General features: G+C 41.1%; 1 protein-coding gene across 3 annotated transcripts in view; it reads right to left on the reverse strand.

Annotated features, from left to right (window-relative positions):
• Positions 1-20632, reverse strand: part of LOC6732346 (protein outspread) — an 81207-nt gene that overhangs the window by 30674 nt on the left and 29901 nt on the right. For 2 of the 3 annotated variants that reach the window (XM_016178272.3, XM_016178274.3), the window contains exons 2-3: positions 11014-11040; positions 7356-7436 (exon numbers count right to left, since the gene is read on the reverse strand). In XM_016178272.3, coding sequence (XP_016024996.1) covers positions 7356-7436; positions 11014-11040 — 108 coding nt within the window. The remainder of the gene's footprint in view (positions 1-7355; positions 7437-11013; positions 11041-20632) is intronic. The other variant, XM_002079431.4, reaches the window with a different exon arrangement.

Below are 20632 nucleotides of genomic sequence, written 5' to 3' on the forward strand. Positions count from 1 at the left end.
GCCGCGCTCTCTGCAGAGTGGCGAGTCGATCAATCGATAAGTTTCTCTATAATATTTGTATGTATGTATAAGCTTATGACTAGATTGACTATGTATAATTAGGTATGTATGGATAAGAGTAAAGGAAGAGGGTAGAAGGAGCAGCCTACTACAATACACAGGTATTTCGTACATGTACCTGCGCAAATGTATGTAAACTGGGGCTGGGAGAATCCAGAGAGTTGGCAAGTCGTCAACTCACCAAGTCGTCAATCATTTTCATTTCGTTAAACGTGTCAAATGACGGTCGCGAGCGGAAATCGTTCACTAGTAGTTATTTTCTTTTATGGGGGAATGGGCTAACTGCCGGCGACTGGGAGAGCGGCAATTGGCTTATTAAATGCGCCTTAATGCGATACGTGTTAAACGGGGAGTGAGCAGCAAATGCACATAAAAAAAAATACAAAGTGAACATAAAAAAAAACAATTGCAACATCGCTGGACACGCCCACAAATCTGCAGCTGCAGAAGGCGTTTTTTCGTAATTAGTGCGAACAAGACACTCTCCAAACAGAGCTGGAAAAACAATACCCGCAAACGGGGGTAGCACAAAAAAAAGTAATTACGCGGAAATCAAACATCTAACATCTCCCTGGTGATTTTGCAAAAGTCGTTACCGTTATGATGAAAACTTTAGTGCGACCATTTCCACCGCCCCGTCCCCCAGTTTTCCCAACAGCCATAGTATCACCAACTCTTTTTGTTTGGCTGCACAATATTGCACATGGGCACAGATGACAAAAACAAACTGCGGCAGCGGATAAAAAATGAAAAGCACAAATGCCGGCAGAAACGATAGACGAACTTGCATAAAGCATCAGCCGCCAGCCATCAAATGAAAAAAGTTAAATAATACCTTACTGAGCGTTTGAGAGGGCGGGAGGGGGTTCTCAGAAAGATGAGTAGAGATCTCATACGCCTTTGGATTCCTGCGTTTCGAATGGGGACTACTCTAGTTCTAGAATATACCGGAAGAAAGCTTCTTTAAAGAAATTATCTGGAAATCGCCTATATTGCGTATTCTTCACAAACACCTAACATTTATTATTATATTTATATTCCGTAGTTATCCTTCTCTTAAATATAATTGTTGGATATAATTGTTTAAGCTATTTTTATCCTTATATAGGGTATTCACTGTCCAGATATGAGAAGTGCAATGCTTTTTATTAGGGCTGGCCCGCTAGGCTTGGTGAGCACAGTAAAACCACACCACAGTTAGAAATATAGCCTCTCTTTCCGCCGTCAGACAGTTCGTCAATGCAACCACACATGAGCTGCCACCACGCCCCCCCGGCGCACCACTGCACCACCCGCCCTCCGCCCATCGTTCATGGCGGCTCCATTCAACGACAATGACGGCGTGGAAATCCAATACGCGATCTCTCCAAGTCAACGTCATCGCCGTTAGACGCTCGGTCTACGTAAGCCTCGCCTTGTCTCAACTCAGTGTTTTATGTAATGGCAGAAGAAAAAAGCGAGAAAAACTCCGGTGGCGAAGGCGACCAAAGCTGGCCATATTCCATTGACCACATGGCATCGCGTACTGCACTCCAAATATGAACGATTGAAAATCCATCGAAGTTTTTACACTCTCTCGAGGTTCAAGTAATCGATATGTGCTGCCTATTGGAAAAATGGGAAATGTTGCGATTTCGATTAAAAATTACAATTTTAAAATGCCAAGATAAACTTTCGAAACATTTCAGTTATTTATGGGATTATATTCTTTTTACGAACACTGGAGATCTTTAAAATATCTCATAATAGTTGGAAAAACCAAAAGCTAAGCAATTATGTAATTTCTTCTTTTTGTAAGGGACATAAAAGAGCAATGCTTCTATGATCATTGTCATTGTCATGAAATATGACCTTAAACAATGTGCAGAAGTAATTCTCTTATTGTCTCGTTTTTGCTGACTGACAGGAAAGAATGGACCCCAGAGATGAGTTTTCATTTTCCCCGTTTTGGTCTTTTTTGCCATTGAATCCATGTGGCGTTGCTGGCCACAATCTGCAGCATTTACCGTTGGCAATTGTGGGCCCTGCAAGACCCGAGCAATCAATTAACACACCTTTGGGAGGCGAAGGTGGGCAGGAGAAGCTGGGAGCACCCACGTCGAGAACTCCATCCACATCGCTCCATTCGCTGCACTCCACCGTTGACAGTTGCAAATGCATCAGGCGGTCGCGAGTCGTGGGCTAATTTGCGGTTTCAGCTTGCAGCCCAACTAATTAACATATAAATTTAGAGGTGTTGCACTTTTGTATTTATTTATGAATGAAACTGACAGAGACAAAGAGACGGCCTGGTCGTGGAGGTGGAGGAGGAGGCTGGCAGGGAGTGGGAGAGTTTCAAGTGCACTGCGAAAAATATAAGAAAATTAAAAGTCATCCTTGGCGTACACAAATTCCTCAGATAATCCTCTAAAAATTAACCTGTACCATATGTACTGCTTAACTTCTGTTTGGTGCCCGAGGTATTTTATATTTTTGGGTAACCTTTTCTGTCAGTGTGCAAATCTGCAATATGCATCTTATACTCATATGCAAGCCAAGGTCGATTTCAGTTCCGTTCAACTGCAGCAGCAGCAGCCACTGCATCGAAAACAGCATCGACAACAGTGGATTGCAGTTTATGGGAAAGAGTTTAGCCAGCCAAGATTTATTGGCATGTTATTCTAATTGCTATTTATTAGCGGTGGGAGACGGCAGAGCAGCTGCCTCGCTGTCTGACAGTCAGTCATTCAGTTAGTCATTCCATTCAATCGTTCATGCAGCCATTCTCAAGTTGGCAGGCCGTCAAGTGTGCAAATTAGTTTGTTTGGTTTGGTTTTTATGCATGTGCTTAACCCACTTGTACGCTGTGTGCTCAAAATTGATCACCATAAACAAATAACTGCATATTTGCAAAATGTCAAAAATAAATATATTTTAATGCTTGCAAAGGGCTTGGTAAAAAAGCTATTATACAATTACAAGTAAAAGAAAAACAAGAGTTTGATATATTTTTAAGTTTTTTTTTTTGTTTATCAAACTTGTTTATCATCAAAGCAATTCACACCTCTGAAATCGAATTTGTTGTTAGGTTTTCGTGATTTCTTCTTTTAAATCTCCATCGTTAACACACAATTAACAACTATATAAATTCGTAACAACTCCTTCGGTGCAATAGCATCGTGATCGATTCGTTTAGGGGTGATCGATCGTTGTTCGCCCCGACCCAGACGGCATACTCATTAGTTCTAGATTACAGATCTCCCGCCTATTCATCCGCATCACCCACAGTCTCACCGGCAATTCATTTCCACTTCCAACCCATTTCGATCGGTACGCCCACAATCGACTGACTGCAATCCGTAGAGAACTTAATCGATAGACTCCATTCCTATCATCCGTTAATTGCGACTAATGAATTTGCTTTCGTGTAGACAATTTTCAGTTAATATTCTAATTTTTTTTTCTCTTCACACCAGCCTCCCCCGCGGGCCGTATCGTAATTAGTTTTGAGAGGAAATTACAAACGACTACGCGCACTGTGGGCGTAAAGCGAAAAAATCGAAATCACTAAACCAAATAGTTTCGCATCACTATGGTTCGCCAGAGAGATGTGTTAGAAGAGAACGGGCCAGTGTCGTAAAATGTTGGATGCTTATTTTTATAGCGGATTCTCTCGGCTATCAAAATGCCATAAAGCGCGTCTGGGTCTCTAAGCCTGACCGCAAATCGCAGCTATTACCGCTAGAGAAACTAAATTAATATGCAGCATTTCGTGTAATTCGCCCACCAAGCCAAAACACTTCCTTAATAAAGCCCAGGGAGACAGACCGCCGACCGCCGGGCCAGCTAATGCGTGCATAATTTTTAATAAATATTTTTCAAGATCCCCAGCTGCAGCAGCTGGGTTGGCCAGTAAGGCCGCGACTGCGAGACTGCCTGCGGAGGCAGGCCGAAAATGCTTCCTGGTTTAATTAATAAAGCCCCTGAGAGAAGACACCGAGTCCCAGCCAGACTCCAACTCCTGGCCAACTTGTCAATCAACAACGTTCTTATTTTCCTTTAAAAACGGTGGCCAGAGCCATGACCGTGATGATTGTGATTATCAATTTCATTATCAGGCCCAGGCTCGAGATCAACCCGAGGCAAACACTTCCGTTTTAGAAACGGGGGTCCATCTCTTCGACGACCAGGTCCATTGAACTCCCCCTGGAGGCGCGCTCCTCTTCCCCAACTCAATGCCTCCTCACGCAAAAGTCGTCATTATGAAAATATTTCCCCGCAACCCAGGATCTGCGGCAAAAAAAAAGCTTATCGGCTGCTGCTCAGCCAGCGCTTATGTTGCCCACGTGTCCGTCTGTCCAACGTCTTTGGAGCAGGTTTTCCTTTCTGGAAATTATGCACTTTGTATGCAGAAAAGTTGGCGAGGCGATAAAAATCTGCATAATTCCAAGCCGTAAGTTTATTGCCGTTTCCTAGCATTCGGGCGCAAGGGAAAAAGATGCTCGACGGGCGGCAAAAAATGATAGCTGGAGAAAAGGAGACCCCTCTGCTCTGGCCCTTTCATAATCGTAATCAATATTAAGTTATATATGATAAATTATCGGATACCAAATTGCAGCATTTAACTTGTCAAAGGAAATTATGGGAAATTATGCTAAAAAGGGTTTCAGCGCGGCAGACGCGGTGAAATTACTTTCGGAACTCCAGATGCTTAACTTAACTGTCGATTTGTCTTAAGGGCTATAAGACTGATCGGGGTATTGGGCCAATCTGAGAGCTACGTTGAACCAGTTACGGCCAGCAAATTGATTTGTTTAACAGTGATTATGACTGTGTGCTGTATCCCATGGTTTTATGTCAATTAGATCAGATACTTTTTGTACGTTTACTCAATTGTCTGCTCAAGTAAAAAAAGTTTGATTTTACGTTGGTAATGTTACAAGTGTAAGCTTTAATTAACTTGGATATCTAATCAAAATAGGATAGAAAATCATGTCTAGCCCGACACCTTCAGGCCTCACAATCAAGTTCAGGTGCATGCCCAACGGACCCAAGGCAAAAGCCATCCTAATAACGTTCAAAATAAAAAGTGCCCATGCAAAGAGTCGAGACAATAAGAAATTGACTGCACCTGCACTGTTTGTGGGGTCGTAAATCTGGGGAGGTGGTATCTGGGACTGCGGAGCACGTAATTGCCGCACTGGAGCTACATTATGGATACATTATGGCGGCAGGAAAGGGAGCAGGCAGCAGCGGTTCTTTGTGGGTAACCCAGAGCCCCGAGCTGTGGATTTGCTGGAGGCCAGGAAAGGGGAACCACTTGATGACTGCACAACGGAGATAAAGAACTGATGGCCGATGGCGATATTTCTCAAGAAGTTGGGAAAGTTAGACAACATGATACACAGGACTTGGGTGAAATGGAAATTGAGTGGCGAATTGCCACTACCAAAATAGGATACGAAGCTAGTTTATAGCTTGCATTAAAATTAATGTTAATTTCCAGAGCCCTAATATTAAATCCCAGATATAAGAAATGTGTGAATATGATAGCAAAACCGTGTTAAATACTTAAAAATAATTAAAAATTCGTGGGCCAGTCAATGTCTAGTGAATTTCGTTCATTAATTCAATTACAGACACACATTCGCCAAAAGAAAGTCTTCGCTAAACACTGGCTAGTTTGCTTAAATTTATTTCCTTCCCGTTCCAGCACCACAATTAGCCCCGCCCCCGATTCAAGACACTTGATCGTTGAATCTGAGTGCTTTTCCAGTGCTAGCCACGACACAGCTCATGGCAGAAAACAACATCCGGTTTGTGAGCTTGGAGATTGCGACTGCTTCTGCACAAATGTTAATTAAATACCTGTCCATCTATTAAAAAACATACGTAAATTTATGTTGTTAACAAGGAAGTGCGCTCTGCGCATGCGCACACTTTTATTATTATCATCAGCATCGCTGTCTTTTGCCAGAGTTTGTCGGAGTTGGCCGTCGCTCAGCACAAATCAGAGGAGGCAGTGTGGCCGCCACTTGGCCATTTCTACCTGTGGAGCCCACCTGCCTCCTCCCCCTCGACAAAATGCCCGCCAAACCACCTGTAACTGTTTCGCAGCCATTTGCATATGTCGCCGAACGTTTGCGTTGCGGTTTTAACGATGCGCTGCTGTCGCCACGTCGCTACGTCATTCGCTAATTGGTCGAGATACAAATCGCCACGAGAGAGTGAAGTGACGACGTCGCAACCCCCAGTCCATAAGCCAAACCATAAGACCAAGACCAAGTCGACGTCCAAGTCCAAGTCCAAACCCAGGAAGAGGATGAGGATGTGGAAGAGGCGTTGCCGGTGTTGGCCATCAGCTGATGCAACTGCGGGTTAATGCTGGCAGTAAATGCACTGCAACCAAAATATTACTATATATGATTAAAAATTAGACAACGATCCCTTACTAATTTTACGAGGCCTGCTCTTATTTAAACGTTATAATGTTACAATATTGTCAACTTATTAAATTACTAACCATGAGATTCATTTAATTTGATTTTTTCAAGTGTATCAAGTGCCAAACTGTCATCATTACCTTACCGTACCCACCCCGTGTCACCTTTCTCTTGGCCAACAAACAGCGGCTCTTTCTTTGCCAACCGTCCAAAAACAAATCGGTGGCTCTGGTGCGTCGCCTCTGTCCCGCCAGATGCTGTCAAATATTTGCTCAAGTGTTTCTGCTTTTCACACCACCCCGTCAAAGCCACCAAGTCGCCACCCATGACCAGCGTACTTCACTCCCCCTACCTGCGGTCCCCACCCCACCTGGGTGGACAAGGCTGGCAATTTGCTTTATGGGATTTACTTGTAGTGAGGATAGGCGGTTTGGCATTTTTGGGAAAGTGGACATCGGAAATTTGGTTAGCCTTAATGCATTCAAGGTGTGATTTTTCCGTTCGTGTGCCCCCAAACAAACTGGTTCGCCAAGTGTGGAACTCTTGGGATGAGGATCTCTCTAAGTCAGTCTGTTGGAGAGCCATGAAAATGAGGTGCTACACTTGCAGCGGTCATTAGGTTCACAATGTATTAGATATGAATCTATTTCCCGTCTGCTAAACAGACAAAATAAGCGAAGAATCGCAACACCTGCGGTGAAAACGATTTCATATATATGTTTAAACAAATTTCTATTAGTCTAGCCTCTTAGTAAGTCTGCTTTGTTGGGTCCACATTCAATTTAATTCAATTTATTACAGCATTAAATGGCATTTTAGTGATCAAAGATGTCGCACATATATTTTAATATTATTATATTCGTTAGAACTCACCTTTGTTCTGTACAATGGATTGCTAAAGTCCCAATCTGGCGCCACAAACAGATATCCGCATTTGGAGACCTTTCGCGATGCCTAAAGATGTCGAAATAGAAAAAATGGTTATGTTAATATTTGTGGTAAACAAAAGTGTCACACATAAGCCTAATAAACACATTTCAATGCTGATTGCTTTTCGAATATAAATTATATAATTTTGGCTTGAATATCTAGTGAATTATGAAAATATTTTCTAGCTGTTTGATAACAAATGATCAATAAATTACCAAAAACTATTTAATCTTAATTAGCAAAACAAATTTATTCGGAAATATCATTGGCGAAAAATAATCGAAAAGGAAAATGAACAGAGTTATCAAATCGCGCTTATCTCCCAACCGTAAAAGAAATCAAATTTATATGTATTTTTAATTAAAAAACGCCAAATTTTTGTAGACTCCTTTTTTTTGTTTGGTTATCGCGCACGTGTTACGTTACCAATACCGCAACCAGGTATATCTGCACACATCTATATAGTTTTTAGCCAAGCTATTCGTCTAACCCGTGACTAATGTTAATGACGTGCGCCAATTCAACTGTTTGCGTGGTATTTTTGGTTCTCGCTTTTTTTCTTATTTTTTTTGGGGGGGTTAAAGCAAATAAAATAAATTACAAGTAGAAACTACTACGAAAACCAGACCACTTGGCTGCCACACATTGGTTGTGGGGTTTCAGGGGGTCTTGGCCTTTGCACACCTTTTGGTCTAGAGCTGGCGAACAATAAGCGACAATTGGGCCGCATTTAAAGTGGATTTCAGTCGTTAGTCGCGCCCGCCATTAGGCTGCTGTCGGTCTCTTGTTTGGGATTGTTTTGGGTCCGCTTTGGGTGGGTGGTTGTACATACTTGTGTACATATATATATTTTCGATTTGACAAAGCTGCAAACGAGAGTGCCAAATGGGGGATAGCACAATGCTCCCACCAATTGAACCCAGCTGAACTGGCGTTTAATTTGAGGCAACTGTGACGGTGGCTTAAGGTCGTCAATCAGCTTCTAATTAAAGAAAGTGAGACAATCTCTAAATTTAAACAATGAAACAAATAAGCTACAAATAAGTAATGAAAACATTATGTATTTGTAAAATATCCAAACTAACGAACAATATTGGATTGGATCAAATCTAAATATTAGACGTATCATCATTACCTATCATACAAAGGGAAAAGACATTCAATTCTAACCTTTTCAAAGGCTGAATCAAAAACACATATTGTCTGGAACCTATCATAAAAAAGAAAATACTTTAAAAAGTCAAATTTTTTTAGCGTCCTCACGGTTTCTATTCCCACACAACATACCTTTGAAAACGCTCACCAATTAAGCCACCTTTTGCCATTGGCAACGACTTTAAGCATCGCCTAGGACTCGATCCCGACCGACCCCGATCATGTCTTGTAAGCTGACACCATAAAATGTTTACAAAACAATAAAATAGCAAAAACGAAAATCAAAGCCCAAAAACGAAATGTGTAATACGGTAGTGCCCGGCCACTCACTCGCCTCCAAAACTATCCAACAACTTAACAAAGTTGGTCAAAAGAAAAAAAATGCCTCCCACTCCTCTGCCACGGAGGTCTAATCGGGGTACTCTATATACATTTTTTCTTTTTTTTTTTGGGGTCTCCGGCTGTCTGGTTTGCAATTACGCTGGCTAATTTTATTTATCTGTCTTGAATTTTTTTTTTTTGCATTTTATGATATTCTCTGTGGTTGGTGTTGTTGTAGTCGGTGGTGGGTCGCTTAAATGCGCCATTAACATTGATTTATGTGAAAAGTCGCACGTTTGTATTCAAATAACTGGGGGAGAGAGAGAATGAGTGAGAGACTTGCAACCGTTGCAGCAACAGTAGCCGCAATTGCAATCGCAAGTTGCAGTTGCAGTTGCAGCTTGCAGCTGCTGTCAGGCTTTCATCAGGCTAAGTCAGTCGACACGTTTTCCACATAAATTTCAATGGGTCCGAAAAGTTAAGTGACAGAAATAGGTTCAGGTTTAGTGGGTAGCTAAGGTAGCACCTTCTAAGTAACGACCCGTTTTCCGATCGCTGGCTCACACGATCACCAAATTGCGATCTACTTTTGTCACATTACGGCCACCGCTAAACTGTGCGACGTGTGGGGACGCCGATGGATCCGCTGGAAAAAGGGGGTTTCAAAAATACCGTTGGCTACTCGTAATACCCGACCACGTAGCCCACAAGACCGAGACTCCACTGGCGCACTGGCAGACATTCAGCCATTCAAACATAAATTATCAATGCCAGCCGCAGTTGCTGTTTTGCTTGTTTGGAAAATAGAAAAAAATAAAAAAAACTTTTACGAAAACTACAGGCGAAAAAAATTGGCAAAATTCGTGACTAAATGAGTCACAATTGTCTTCTAAATTGTGCGAACTGTTTTCCATTTTCGGTGTCCCCAAAAGAATTGATCAAACATAAGAAAAGACTTTGTGTGTATGGATGCCAGTGTATACTCTCAGTAAATAGTTTTTAATAATTGTTTGGCAATTGATAGCTGTGGGAAAACATTTGCCTCTCATAAGGTCAGTCATGCACTATGATTAAGATTGTAGGTTCACCTTTGAAAATACAAAAACTGGCAACATAATTGGCAGTAAGTTATTTTAATTAAAAGAACAATAAGGCTACAAGATGAGAAAAATATGAGAACTGTGATATGTTTGGCCAAAATAAAGTGAAGGAATATGCCAATTGCATTGCTGTGTTATGTGTTTAAGTTGTGGCTACATGTTCTATAGTAATTTCTTGGCTTTAGGATCCAGTAGCCAACTTTGAAGCCAAGCCAACTTCTAGTTTAAGGGTATTTCAAAGTATCAAAAACAAGCCACCAAGCCATGCTGAATATTTATGCATCGCGCATGGCGCTGCTGACACACAAATGGGAGATTTTCAAATGAAATGGGGCAAACCACGGGGAGCTGGAGGGAGGGGGGGCTTTTGGGGGCTGCGCGTGCAGAATTTTGAGTAAGCCGCTGGAATGGTGGGCGTGGCAACGCCCCCAGGCGCTGGCTAATGAAGCAAAGTGCGCCGTGCAAATGTGGAACGACACAGACAGAAATAAAACCACAGCCCCAAACTGATTGATCGCTCCGAGTGAGTAACTCAGCCACAAATACGAATGCTAATGACAAATCAAAAGGTTGTGACTGTTGAGAATCGCGTATGTATTCGGCTTCAAGGTAATTTACCAAGTTTACAAAAAACATTTAATTGAAAACCATTACCAATCTAGTGGATTTGGTCAATGAGCACTTTTTAACAAACTAAATTTAAGCTATGAAATTCTCTTTGTATAACCTGTAATGATTTCTATCTAAAGATCTAGTATTATAGTAATATATTCAACATTTTAACAGGTAATGTAAATATGTGTGATGTGTTATGAAACCCAAAGAATTATGTACTACGAAATGCGTGATTAAATACATTTCTGTAAAACTCAAAAACTTTTTTTTTAATGGAATCACACACAGAAAACACTCGATATGAAGTCATGCAAACGCAATTATGTATGAGAGACACGGGCAAGGAAACTATAGACGATCGGTGGATCTTAGATCATACTTATCCGCAATAAATGCAGTCTTATACTTACTGGTTCTGCCAGATTCGACGAGGTTCGCTATTGCGCAAGCGTGCAAGATACGAATAGAGAATGCATTCGGTTAGTTGGTGAATTAAATAGTTATAGAAAAAAAGAGAAGCGGTGAAGACGAACGAAATGACTCAATTAGCAGCGGGGAAGATGTCTCAGATGAGAGGCTGATGCTGATGCATTTTGACATTTAGCCACATTTGAGATGACATTCAAGACGCTCGAGATGAGGCCGAGCCCCATCTTACCACCAGTTGCAGCGGCAGCCAAATGAATTTAAATTGCATGAGAGCGACTTGTTTTCGATTTAATTTGATAAGAAACCCGGGGCGAGACGGGTCGTCCGTAGTCGTCGCATACTTATGACTGTGAAATGTCAAATCAAAAGTCACGTTTTTCACTCACCGCCAAGCTAGCTGATTTATTGGCAGCAGTCGGGGCTATTAACTGAATCGTAGCGCTGGCCATAAATCGGCTGCCGGCTGAGCTCCACTTGCAGAGTTGTGGAAAATTTCACTTTTGCTGCCGCAGCGGCTAATAAGCCAAAAACCGATTGACAAATAAACAATTTGTGGCATCCCCTCCACATACGAGCATCACATACATCTATCTGCACATATGGTATACCGTGTTTAGTTAGTGAGTCGCACGCACACGTGGATCATATCCAAGTCCAAGTCAAAGTCAAGCCAAGCCAAGTCAAGTCCCAAACAAACCCGGTCCAACTTCGAGTTGGAGTGGAAAGTTGTTTGCAGCTTCAATCTCTTGAATCTCGTCGAATCTCTTGGGCTTTTAACTCAATTTCAGCCTGCTTTAGCTGCCTAGCTTTGTTTGTTTATTTATTTTTGTTTATTTATACATGTGTATTTTCAATCTTTGCCATTGCAGTTGTTGTTTCGCTTCGAGTTTCTAAGTTGCGGCTTAATAGGCAAGCCACAACAACCAACATCCTCATCCACAGTAACAACAACAACCGACTAAATCATCATTAGCCACATCCATCCAGTTGGCAAAGAGATGGCAACAGGTTTTTCAACCATCCCCTCATGCTATAAACAGTTTCTGCTGAAGTTATCGAATAGTATTTTGAATTTGATTTCCCATTCAATGAAGCCATTAAATTCAAACATTAAAACACGCGCATACTACACATAATTCATTAATAGAAGTCCCATGATTAATGTTCTTTTTTATTAAATTGCAAAGAGGCCTTTAAATAAAAATTATATTTTGTTTTGCAGCGTTTGAGCATCATCTTAAGCAATCTGTTGGAAATTGCTGAATTTTTTATTCGCCTTTTGGGATTTTCAATCATTTCTGTAGAACTCCGACACAAATGCTAATTAAGTGGATTCCATGAAAACAATACGGCGACAAAAACAAAATATTCACAGAAAGCGCTGGATAATCCCCAAAGTTAACTTTAAATAAATAAATATTTCCCAATAAAACGATTCTTCGGAAAGCGAAACCAAGGCGGCATTTTCGGTATTTCATTGGCGTAATGCTTATGTATGGGACATGAAAATTACAGACCATCAATTCTTATAATTGAACCATCAAATTGTAAAGTGGATGAAGTCCAGCGAAGTCTGGTCTTTTGTCATACAGTTCATACCTTCAGCAAAGTGGGCCAACGATCGAAAAAAGCAAGATCGAGTGAGACAATTGGAATTACTTGACTGGCCATCAATGAATGAAAACAATTTTTACCAGAAACCGTCTTTTTTTCCGGTTATAAATCGTATCAATCAATCGATGGGGAGGTTCCGAGGAGCATAATTAATGTGTGAGAACAACTTTCTTCGCTGACCATGAATCGAAGCGCCTCCTCAGTGGTTCGGATTCCGACACAGACTGCGCCTGAAACAAAAATGAAAGTGGCCCTCGATTTGTTGGCCATAAAGGGCCGTCGCCGATCTTAGGCCCGATTAAGTCAATGACGGCTAATCTCTTCTCATTCATAACTATAAGTATATATATGTGCCTTTACACACCACGCATGGAAGCGTCTCCGACATGAAATATGATTAATAAGTTTCGCACGATTATTAAGTCCCCCAGACCCTGATCAAAAAGCAAGAGGCAACGAGCTGGGAGAAGAAAGTGGTTTGCGATCCGCCAAGACGCAGGTTGATTGACTTCAAGAGGGTTGGGACAAGGGTTAATGCCATCAGCATATTTATATAAATTTGTTGTGGGTAAGCTTAACTAGTAGCGACGTAGTTTAAAAATAGTATGGGAAAATATACAATTTATACAGTTTATCAAGCCAATCTCTCTATATACAACATAATAGTAAAAAATGCGAGCATTCACAATAAACCATCAACAAACTAAGAATATTATATAATTTAAATAATATTCATGTTATCCTACTTTCAGAACGTATCTTCAATAATCTTAATATTTATTATTATCAAAACCAAACTTGTGATGCACCTTTGACAACTTATTCAAGGGTATGGAAAATCGAAAGTACGAAAGAAATCGAAAGCGAAACTGCGCAACACAAACGAAACTTGAACAGAAACAGAGAGGCCGAACATCAAGTGCAACAAACCGATGAACCGTCGAGCTGAGAAGGGGCAGATCCTCGTCGGATGGGGAAGGGGGGACGCAGTGGCATGGAGTGCAGCGGTTGCAGGGGGGTCCGAGTGGCAAGTGCATGGCACGGCATGGCATGAAAATATGGTGTGCTATGGCACTGGGTAGCAAGTGTGACTGACCAGCAGCTGAGAGGCAACTGCAGTTGGAAATGAAAGCGAATGTCGTCGATTTAGCGGTTGTGTGTCGACGGTTTAGTGCACCGTGAAAAATAAATTAAAATTTGCAAGAAAGTATAACATTTCTAAAACACCAAAAAATTTAAGGATTAATCAACTGTTCTTGGTCCAAAATTAGATTAAGAAACTAGAGAAAAAAAGCTAGCTATATAGCAGGATTACCATCCTTTGTAATTTTTCTCAGTGCAATCGCTCGATCATCGCCTGCGGTGCGCGGTCGCGCTTCAAGCTCCATTTACGAAAAAAATCGGATCGAAGCGAGGGCCAAAGAGATACGACCATCGCATTGGGGATACTGAGGGGCAGGCAGACAGTATGTCTGTTTGTCCGCGAACCGATCCGATCCGATCCGGAACCACCGCCAGCGATCGAATCCGATTCGAGGCGAGTCAACGTATCCCCAACATCCGACCAGTTCTGCATTGCATGCCAAGAATTTCGACTGCATCGCCCAGCTAGAGTGGGAAAGTTTGGGGCCCAACATTGTTGCAGTCCCATCGGCGGCCTCCGAGTTATTAACATAACATAATATTGACTTGGATGGGCGTTCGGCTCCATTGTGTAATATTTAAGAAAGACAAAAACGAAATATTGGAAATTTCGGTTTCCTACACCTCGCGTCTTTCTCTTTCCAGTTTCACTTTCGTTGCACGCTCTGTGGGAAGTGCATGTGTGCATCATGCTGAGCGGGAATGGCTCTGAATCGACTTGGATGAGATCACCTGCATGGGTGACATCGTTTAGGACCGGTAATTAGTCTTCATTATGAGTGGAGAAATTGAGTATGAAACTCAACACAAGGAAATGAAGAGGTTCGATTGTTTAAAGGTTTCCTCTCCGCTTTTTTTCCATTTTCTATATAAAACTAGCTGTATTAGCTAGCTATATTATCTGATAGAAAGGAACCAGCCTTTTCCCTTAAAAAAAAAAAAACAAACATTACATCAATTAATAACAATCAATGCCCCCTTCAGATCTTTTTGTAATTGATCCAATTGCGATTTCCGTCGATTTACGCATTATGGCAACCACAATTAAAGAATAACCGCAAATTCAAACCAACAAACCCATAAGGCAACAATTAAAGTCAAGATTACAATTGCTCAAAAGGAAACCTCGACCAGACCAAACTAATTAAAACACCGGGGGTAACTCGTAAAAGCCAAGCCAAACAAGTCATAGAGAAGTAAATAAAATAAATGATATAAAAATCTAGTCATTCAGCCGGTGGTGGCCACACACTAAGGCGGAAAACGCAATCCTTTTACTATTGTGATGCTAAGGAAATTACAATAGAAAAACTGTCAGAAATTGATTTCCAAATGGGAAAACAACGCACGGGGCAGCCACGAGAAAACAAGAAATTACAAAACAATAGTTTAAAGGCAACATTTCACTTTCAATGAATCGGTTTGCGGAGGCTGAAGAAGGGCTAGGTGGAGGCTTTTATTGGTAGCTTCATCATCTTTCGCATCTGGATTCGTAGAGACGTACTGCGTGGATGGATGTGGATGTGGATGCTGCTGCTTGGTGGTGGCCTCTTCATTTGAAAGCTCGGCATTTGAAATCGACGTCCGATGGTGGAAAATCGTGCACATGAATTTCAGTAAGTAAAAGTAAAAATCACCTTCAACGTTTTCGGCTTCTTGTGCGCCGCAGCAGCAGCAGCATATGTTTGCATTTGATTGTGTTTCTTTTTTTGTTTCCAGCTGTACGAGTATGTATTCCTTATTTTTATTTTTATTTTTATTGCCGCACATGAGTTTGCAAGTTGCCGGGGACTCAAACTCAACTCCACTCTTTTTCGACTTTTGGGCGATAGACATCGCACATACAGTCGCTCGCACAGGTCGTGTCTGGCAATCTGACTTCACGTTGGCAATCCGACGAAGGGGCAGACGGTATTACAATTCATTTAGAAATGCATTTAAAAATACATAAAATACCCTCAGCATCGGCGGGGAGTGCGCGGTTAGTGTTGGCAAATGAAAATGAAAGCGAAAAGAATGCCGAAATGAAATGGAAAGTTTTCGCCAAGTTTTCGCAGTGTGATCATGGCAGTTGTATGCATCATATGTGCGGGAAAACTGGAAAGCCTTGCTATTTTATCAAGAGCAGTCTATTACTCAGCCTTAAACCTTAAAAGAACAACTGTGTGTGCATGTTATGAAATCACAACAAATTATATCAAACTGAAGTTAAAGACCCAGCACTGCAATTTAATCTCACACCAAAACGCCGCTAACAGATTTCCCAACTTTTCAAAATATATGCAATTACAAGCAATTGCAGTGTGGCCAGCTTATTTAGTTATGCACAGGACAATCAAGATTTCCCCAACACTTGCCGCTGGTTACATTCCCAATCAACAGCAATCATCGTTATTTATGAGAGTTGCACAACGATGATCTGTAAGAAAACATGGAAAAAATCCAAGACCCAAAATAAAGGGGACCAGAAGGACCACCTGGATTGATTGTCTTTGGGTATCCCAAATTAATCATCTGTCCGATTTCAAGGAAAGTCCGCGAAGAAGGGCATTTCGGGCATAAGAGGGGGCTGACAGATGACCAACAGCAAATGATTCGTTGTCGTGCCCTTGTGTGTCAAATTCATCATTAAATGTCAACGCTTCGGGGGACCTCATGCGAAACTCTCGCCAGAAAACCTAAAAGCCAAACCAAACCAAGCCATACCAATCCAAGATCGAACTGAGGGGGTAAATCGGAGAAGGTGCAGCCAAAAAGGTTAACAACTCGATGCCAATTGAGTAACTTAACAAGGAGAGCCACAGGGCGCTTAAACGGAGCAAAACAAAGGCGGAAAACTTGACAGGGCTAGGATAAATAGTAGGAGATCGATTTGGTGTTACTCTACTTTTGATAATGTAATATAAATGTTAATGTCCTTTACATATATCATTGTTATCAAATAAAAAAAAGCATTTTTGGAAAAAAATCCTTTTTATAAAAAAATATTTAATTTATATTGCTCATATAAGGAGAAATAATTTCGATTGCTGAATAATAATATGAAGAATCAAATCAAAATGCACTTTTATGTTTCTGGTAATACAATTCTTCTGATTATATGTATGTATTACAACATCTTTAGTTCACCTGCAAGCCATTAAGCCCTCGTCTGTTCTCCTAACCTTGACAACAATATTCCGCTTCCTTACATACAGTTTCCTTAAAGATATACCCCCTATAAATATATATATATGTACTTTATATATAAAACAGGCCCATAACAAGGCGTCTTGCAACGCGAGAAAACTTGCAGCAGGAGAAAAAACGAAATAATTGCGCGACTGCATAAATTTTCGCAGGCCAAAAGACGGCCAGACAGACCGACTCACAGCTACTTTCGTTTTTAATTTAAAAAAAAAATAAGAAAAACAACAACAAAAAAGTACGGTACTGAAGGAGGAAAAGCGCTTTGTGGTTGTGTGTATATTCAAGAGATCGTTGATCGTCGATCGCCGTCAAATGGCAACGAACCTTCGACAGACCGCAGCCAAGTTTTGCCTTTGCACATAAATTTCGTGTGGCCATCGTAACTGGCGGGGAAAAGTGAGGAAAAGCGAGGAAAACCGAGGGACAAGGGGCAGCATAGGGTACTGCCGATGAAGATCGATGATTGTCATCGTCATCGGCTGCTTTGCCGCTTGTTGCCGCTGCTGCTGTTGACACTAAGTGAAAGTGAACTTGATGGGGCCACGTCATGATCGCCGTCATTCATGATCGACTCCGTTTGATCTTAGGTTTCCTTTTTGGCCACAAACAGCTCTGCATTTTCCCCGCCATTCATCCAATTAGAAATGTTTGACATTTAACATTGTTCCGGGATACGCAATATGCGGCGGGCAGCTCGCAACTGGGCGGCTTAGATGAAAACCAAAGCTTTTCGCAATTTGACTGGAATTTTCACTGTATTTTCCTCATGTGTGTGTGCCCGTTGTCCATTGCCAGCAATTTGCGTTCGATTTTGGCCAAGAAAAAAGGTGAAAAGTGAAATATGACAAGGGGTGGTGGTGAGGTGAGTGAGTGTAATGTCTTATCTGCAGCTGCAATTCAATTTCTGGTTGTATTCGAACCCTCCTTTTTCCGCCAAATCGATGTTGTATTTTACAATTTGGTTTCTTTTTTAGTTTTCGGCCAGTTTTGATTGCACTTGGGTAGATTAGATAAGCAAATGTTAAGTTATGCGATCGTAAACTAAAGCTGCGGGTTTTTCTTTTTTCTCCTATGCGGTTGAAAAGAAAAATAGGAATGGGGACTGAACGACCAAAAGGGGAAACTTTTCGAGAAAATGATGCAGCCTAAATAAGCCATTAGTGAATTATATATTAGGCTTAGTATTTTAAGCCGTGGGTCATAAGATTAGGAAACTTAAATTTTTATTGACATTGAGTGAAAAAAATGTAAATCTTTTTGAATAGTAGATTAATAATAATCTATAAAACTGTGTAGCTAGGCTAGAAAATATTTTCTTAACCTAGCTTTAAAAAATCCCTGACGAAACTTTAAAATCCCCAAGATATTATTATAAAATTTTTGATAATCACCCATTAAATGACCTTTGAAGTAAATTTAGAAACTCCCACAACGTTTCTTAAACCCTTACCAAACAAGAATTTTATCTGAAATTTTTAATTATCAACAAGCTTACGTATGTTTTTTTATTTTTGACCGACATAGATTAGCATTGGAAATGGCTTTATCGCTCGGGTGTACTGATTGTATGTGCTTACCTGCAATGAGATAAAGAACAAGGTAAAAAAATTAGTTCGGTTGGTTAAGGTATGATAAATACTACGTTTTGTGCGGAACCACAGCCAACCGTTCATTGAGTGGTGCATTGAGGGAAAAACTAGCACAAATGTCTTTATTCGAGTCAGTAATTCAACAAAACAATGAACACACACAAACCAAAAAGGTTGGGCTATCTTATATGGTTTTGGGGCCGATCCGGACTCCGTGCGGTTGTTGTAATTACAAAATTGGTTCGGCAAGCGGTAGAGAGAGTTTCCCGATTACCCCCCGCTCAACCCATCAGCCATTCTGATGATTTTTATGAATGAAAACAGAGGCCAGAAACGGTGTTCGGCGTTTGTCTATTTATGGATAGGCAATGCTCGGCTCTACACGTCTATTCCTATATAGACTTTGGCCGGTTTCACATTTCATTCAGTGGAAAATCAGTTGCTCAATTAGCGAGAATCGGAAAAGTGGGACATAACAGCGTCGGCGTTGCAACTTCCTTTTTGTCTTTTTTTTTTCACTCCTCCACCTTATTGTCACATTATTGTTAAGGCAGAGAAACCAGCGAAACAAACAACCGGCAAGCGAACCAAATTCAACAGAAGAAGTCACTTAAGTGCCAACGTAAAAACGTTTAAATGCCATTGCGCATACGCCACGTTGAGCGGTCGAGGTAGGAGAAGAAGGTAGGTCGTCAGTCGCTAAGCTATTTAACATAATTTGGTCATGCCATTGCAAGCGTTATTACTTTTACGGCAAGGTCTGCACGGCAGAGCTAGCAGAGCTTTGAGCTCACTTGTAAAAGATTTTCCAGGTTTGCATTTGAGATATTGGAAATCTTCAGTGATTAGAGTGGGATGGTGATAAAAAATATATCTTAACTGCCACATAAATAAGAAAACTTTAGTTTATGCTTATATATTGTAATTATAACTTTAAGAGATAGCTCAATATAAAATTTAGAAAGACATCAACATGATTTGTAGGCATAACTTTTAACTCATTTAACAAGCAACAACTTTTTCTTTAAAGTTAATTTTAAGAAAAACAAAGTGTAATAGCTTCTTTAGTTTGGCTAGGGCATTCCTCATTCTAAGTTGGAATTTACTACCCTTTTTCGCGAGGAATCCCAATTGGGACTTCAGGCCTCAATTCACTTCGCTTTGTGACACAGATAGGTTGGTTAGGAGTGTGTCTCATTGTTGCCTGGGCAGTTATGTTTTTTCGGAAATTTTGTGTGTCAGGGGGGCAAAGTGTAATAAAACGCAACTGCTGCAGTTTGTGTTACTTTTATGGACTTTTGGTTTTCGGCTTGAGTCGATGCAGTAAACCCCACGTCGACGTCCAGTTACATAAAGGCTAAGCTTATTTTGCTATGGGTTTTTTGGTGTCGAATGCATCAGGCCGAGGAGAAATAAAATTTTGGAATGTGGGCGAAGTGGACTTATACTTTCGCTGTTATTTACGATCCCATACTAATTTTTGAATCTTCGATGCCATAAAGATTAGAGGGAGACGGACGCTGAAGACTTGGGAGCTGGTCAAGTACCGCTAGAATGAAGTTTGCGCGCGCCAAAACAATTCCAAACCGACAAGAAGAATCGCAAAAAGGAGCCAAGACGTTGGGGCCAGGCAACAAATTCGCATGACTTCCGTCATTGACATACAACATGACAGTTGATTTCTGTATTTGATATCCCAGTGAATTTACCACTGTCTCGTGTGTGAGTGTGTCTCGCCAAAAGACTCCAAAAAAAAAAGAAGAAAAAAATCAACGAAGAACCAAGGAATCTCTGGAGGAAAATGTGTGATGAGTGCCAGCCAGTCCGCAAGTCAGAAGACCCGGAGTCATCTTCTGACTACGTGCAACGTTAAAAGAACATTTCGCTGAGCCAGCAGCGGCACCAGAATCTTGGAGACTGCGACTCCACTCCCGGCATCTCGTCTCGGGCACTCTTCTTCGGGAACCGTTAAATGGTACAATATTGAAATTTATTTTTATGCTGATGCTGATGATGATGATCATTTGGCGTTGGAAGAACCGGTTGCGATGGCCCTGCTCCTGGC

The sequence above is a fragment of the Drosophila simulans genome, chromosome 2L, assembly GCF_016746395.2.
Source record: "Drosophila simulans strain w501 chromosome 2L, Prin_Dsim_3.1, whole genome shotgun sequence".
Classification (NCBI taxonomy): Eukaryota; Metazoa; Arthropoda; class Insecta; order Diptera; family Drosophilidae; genus Drosophila; species Drosophila simulans.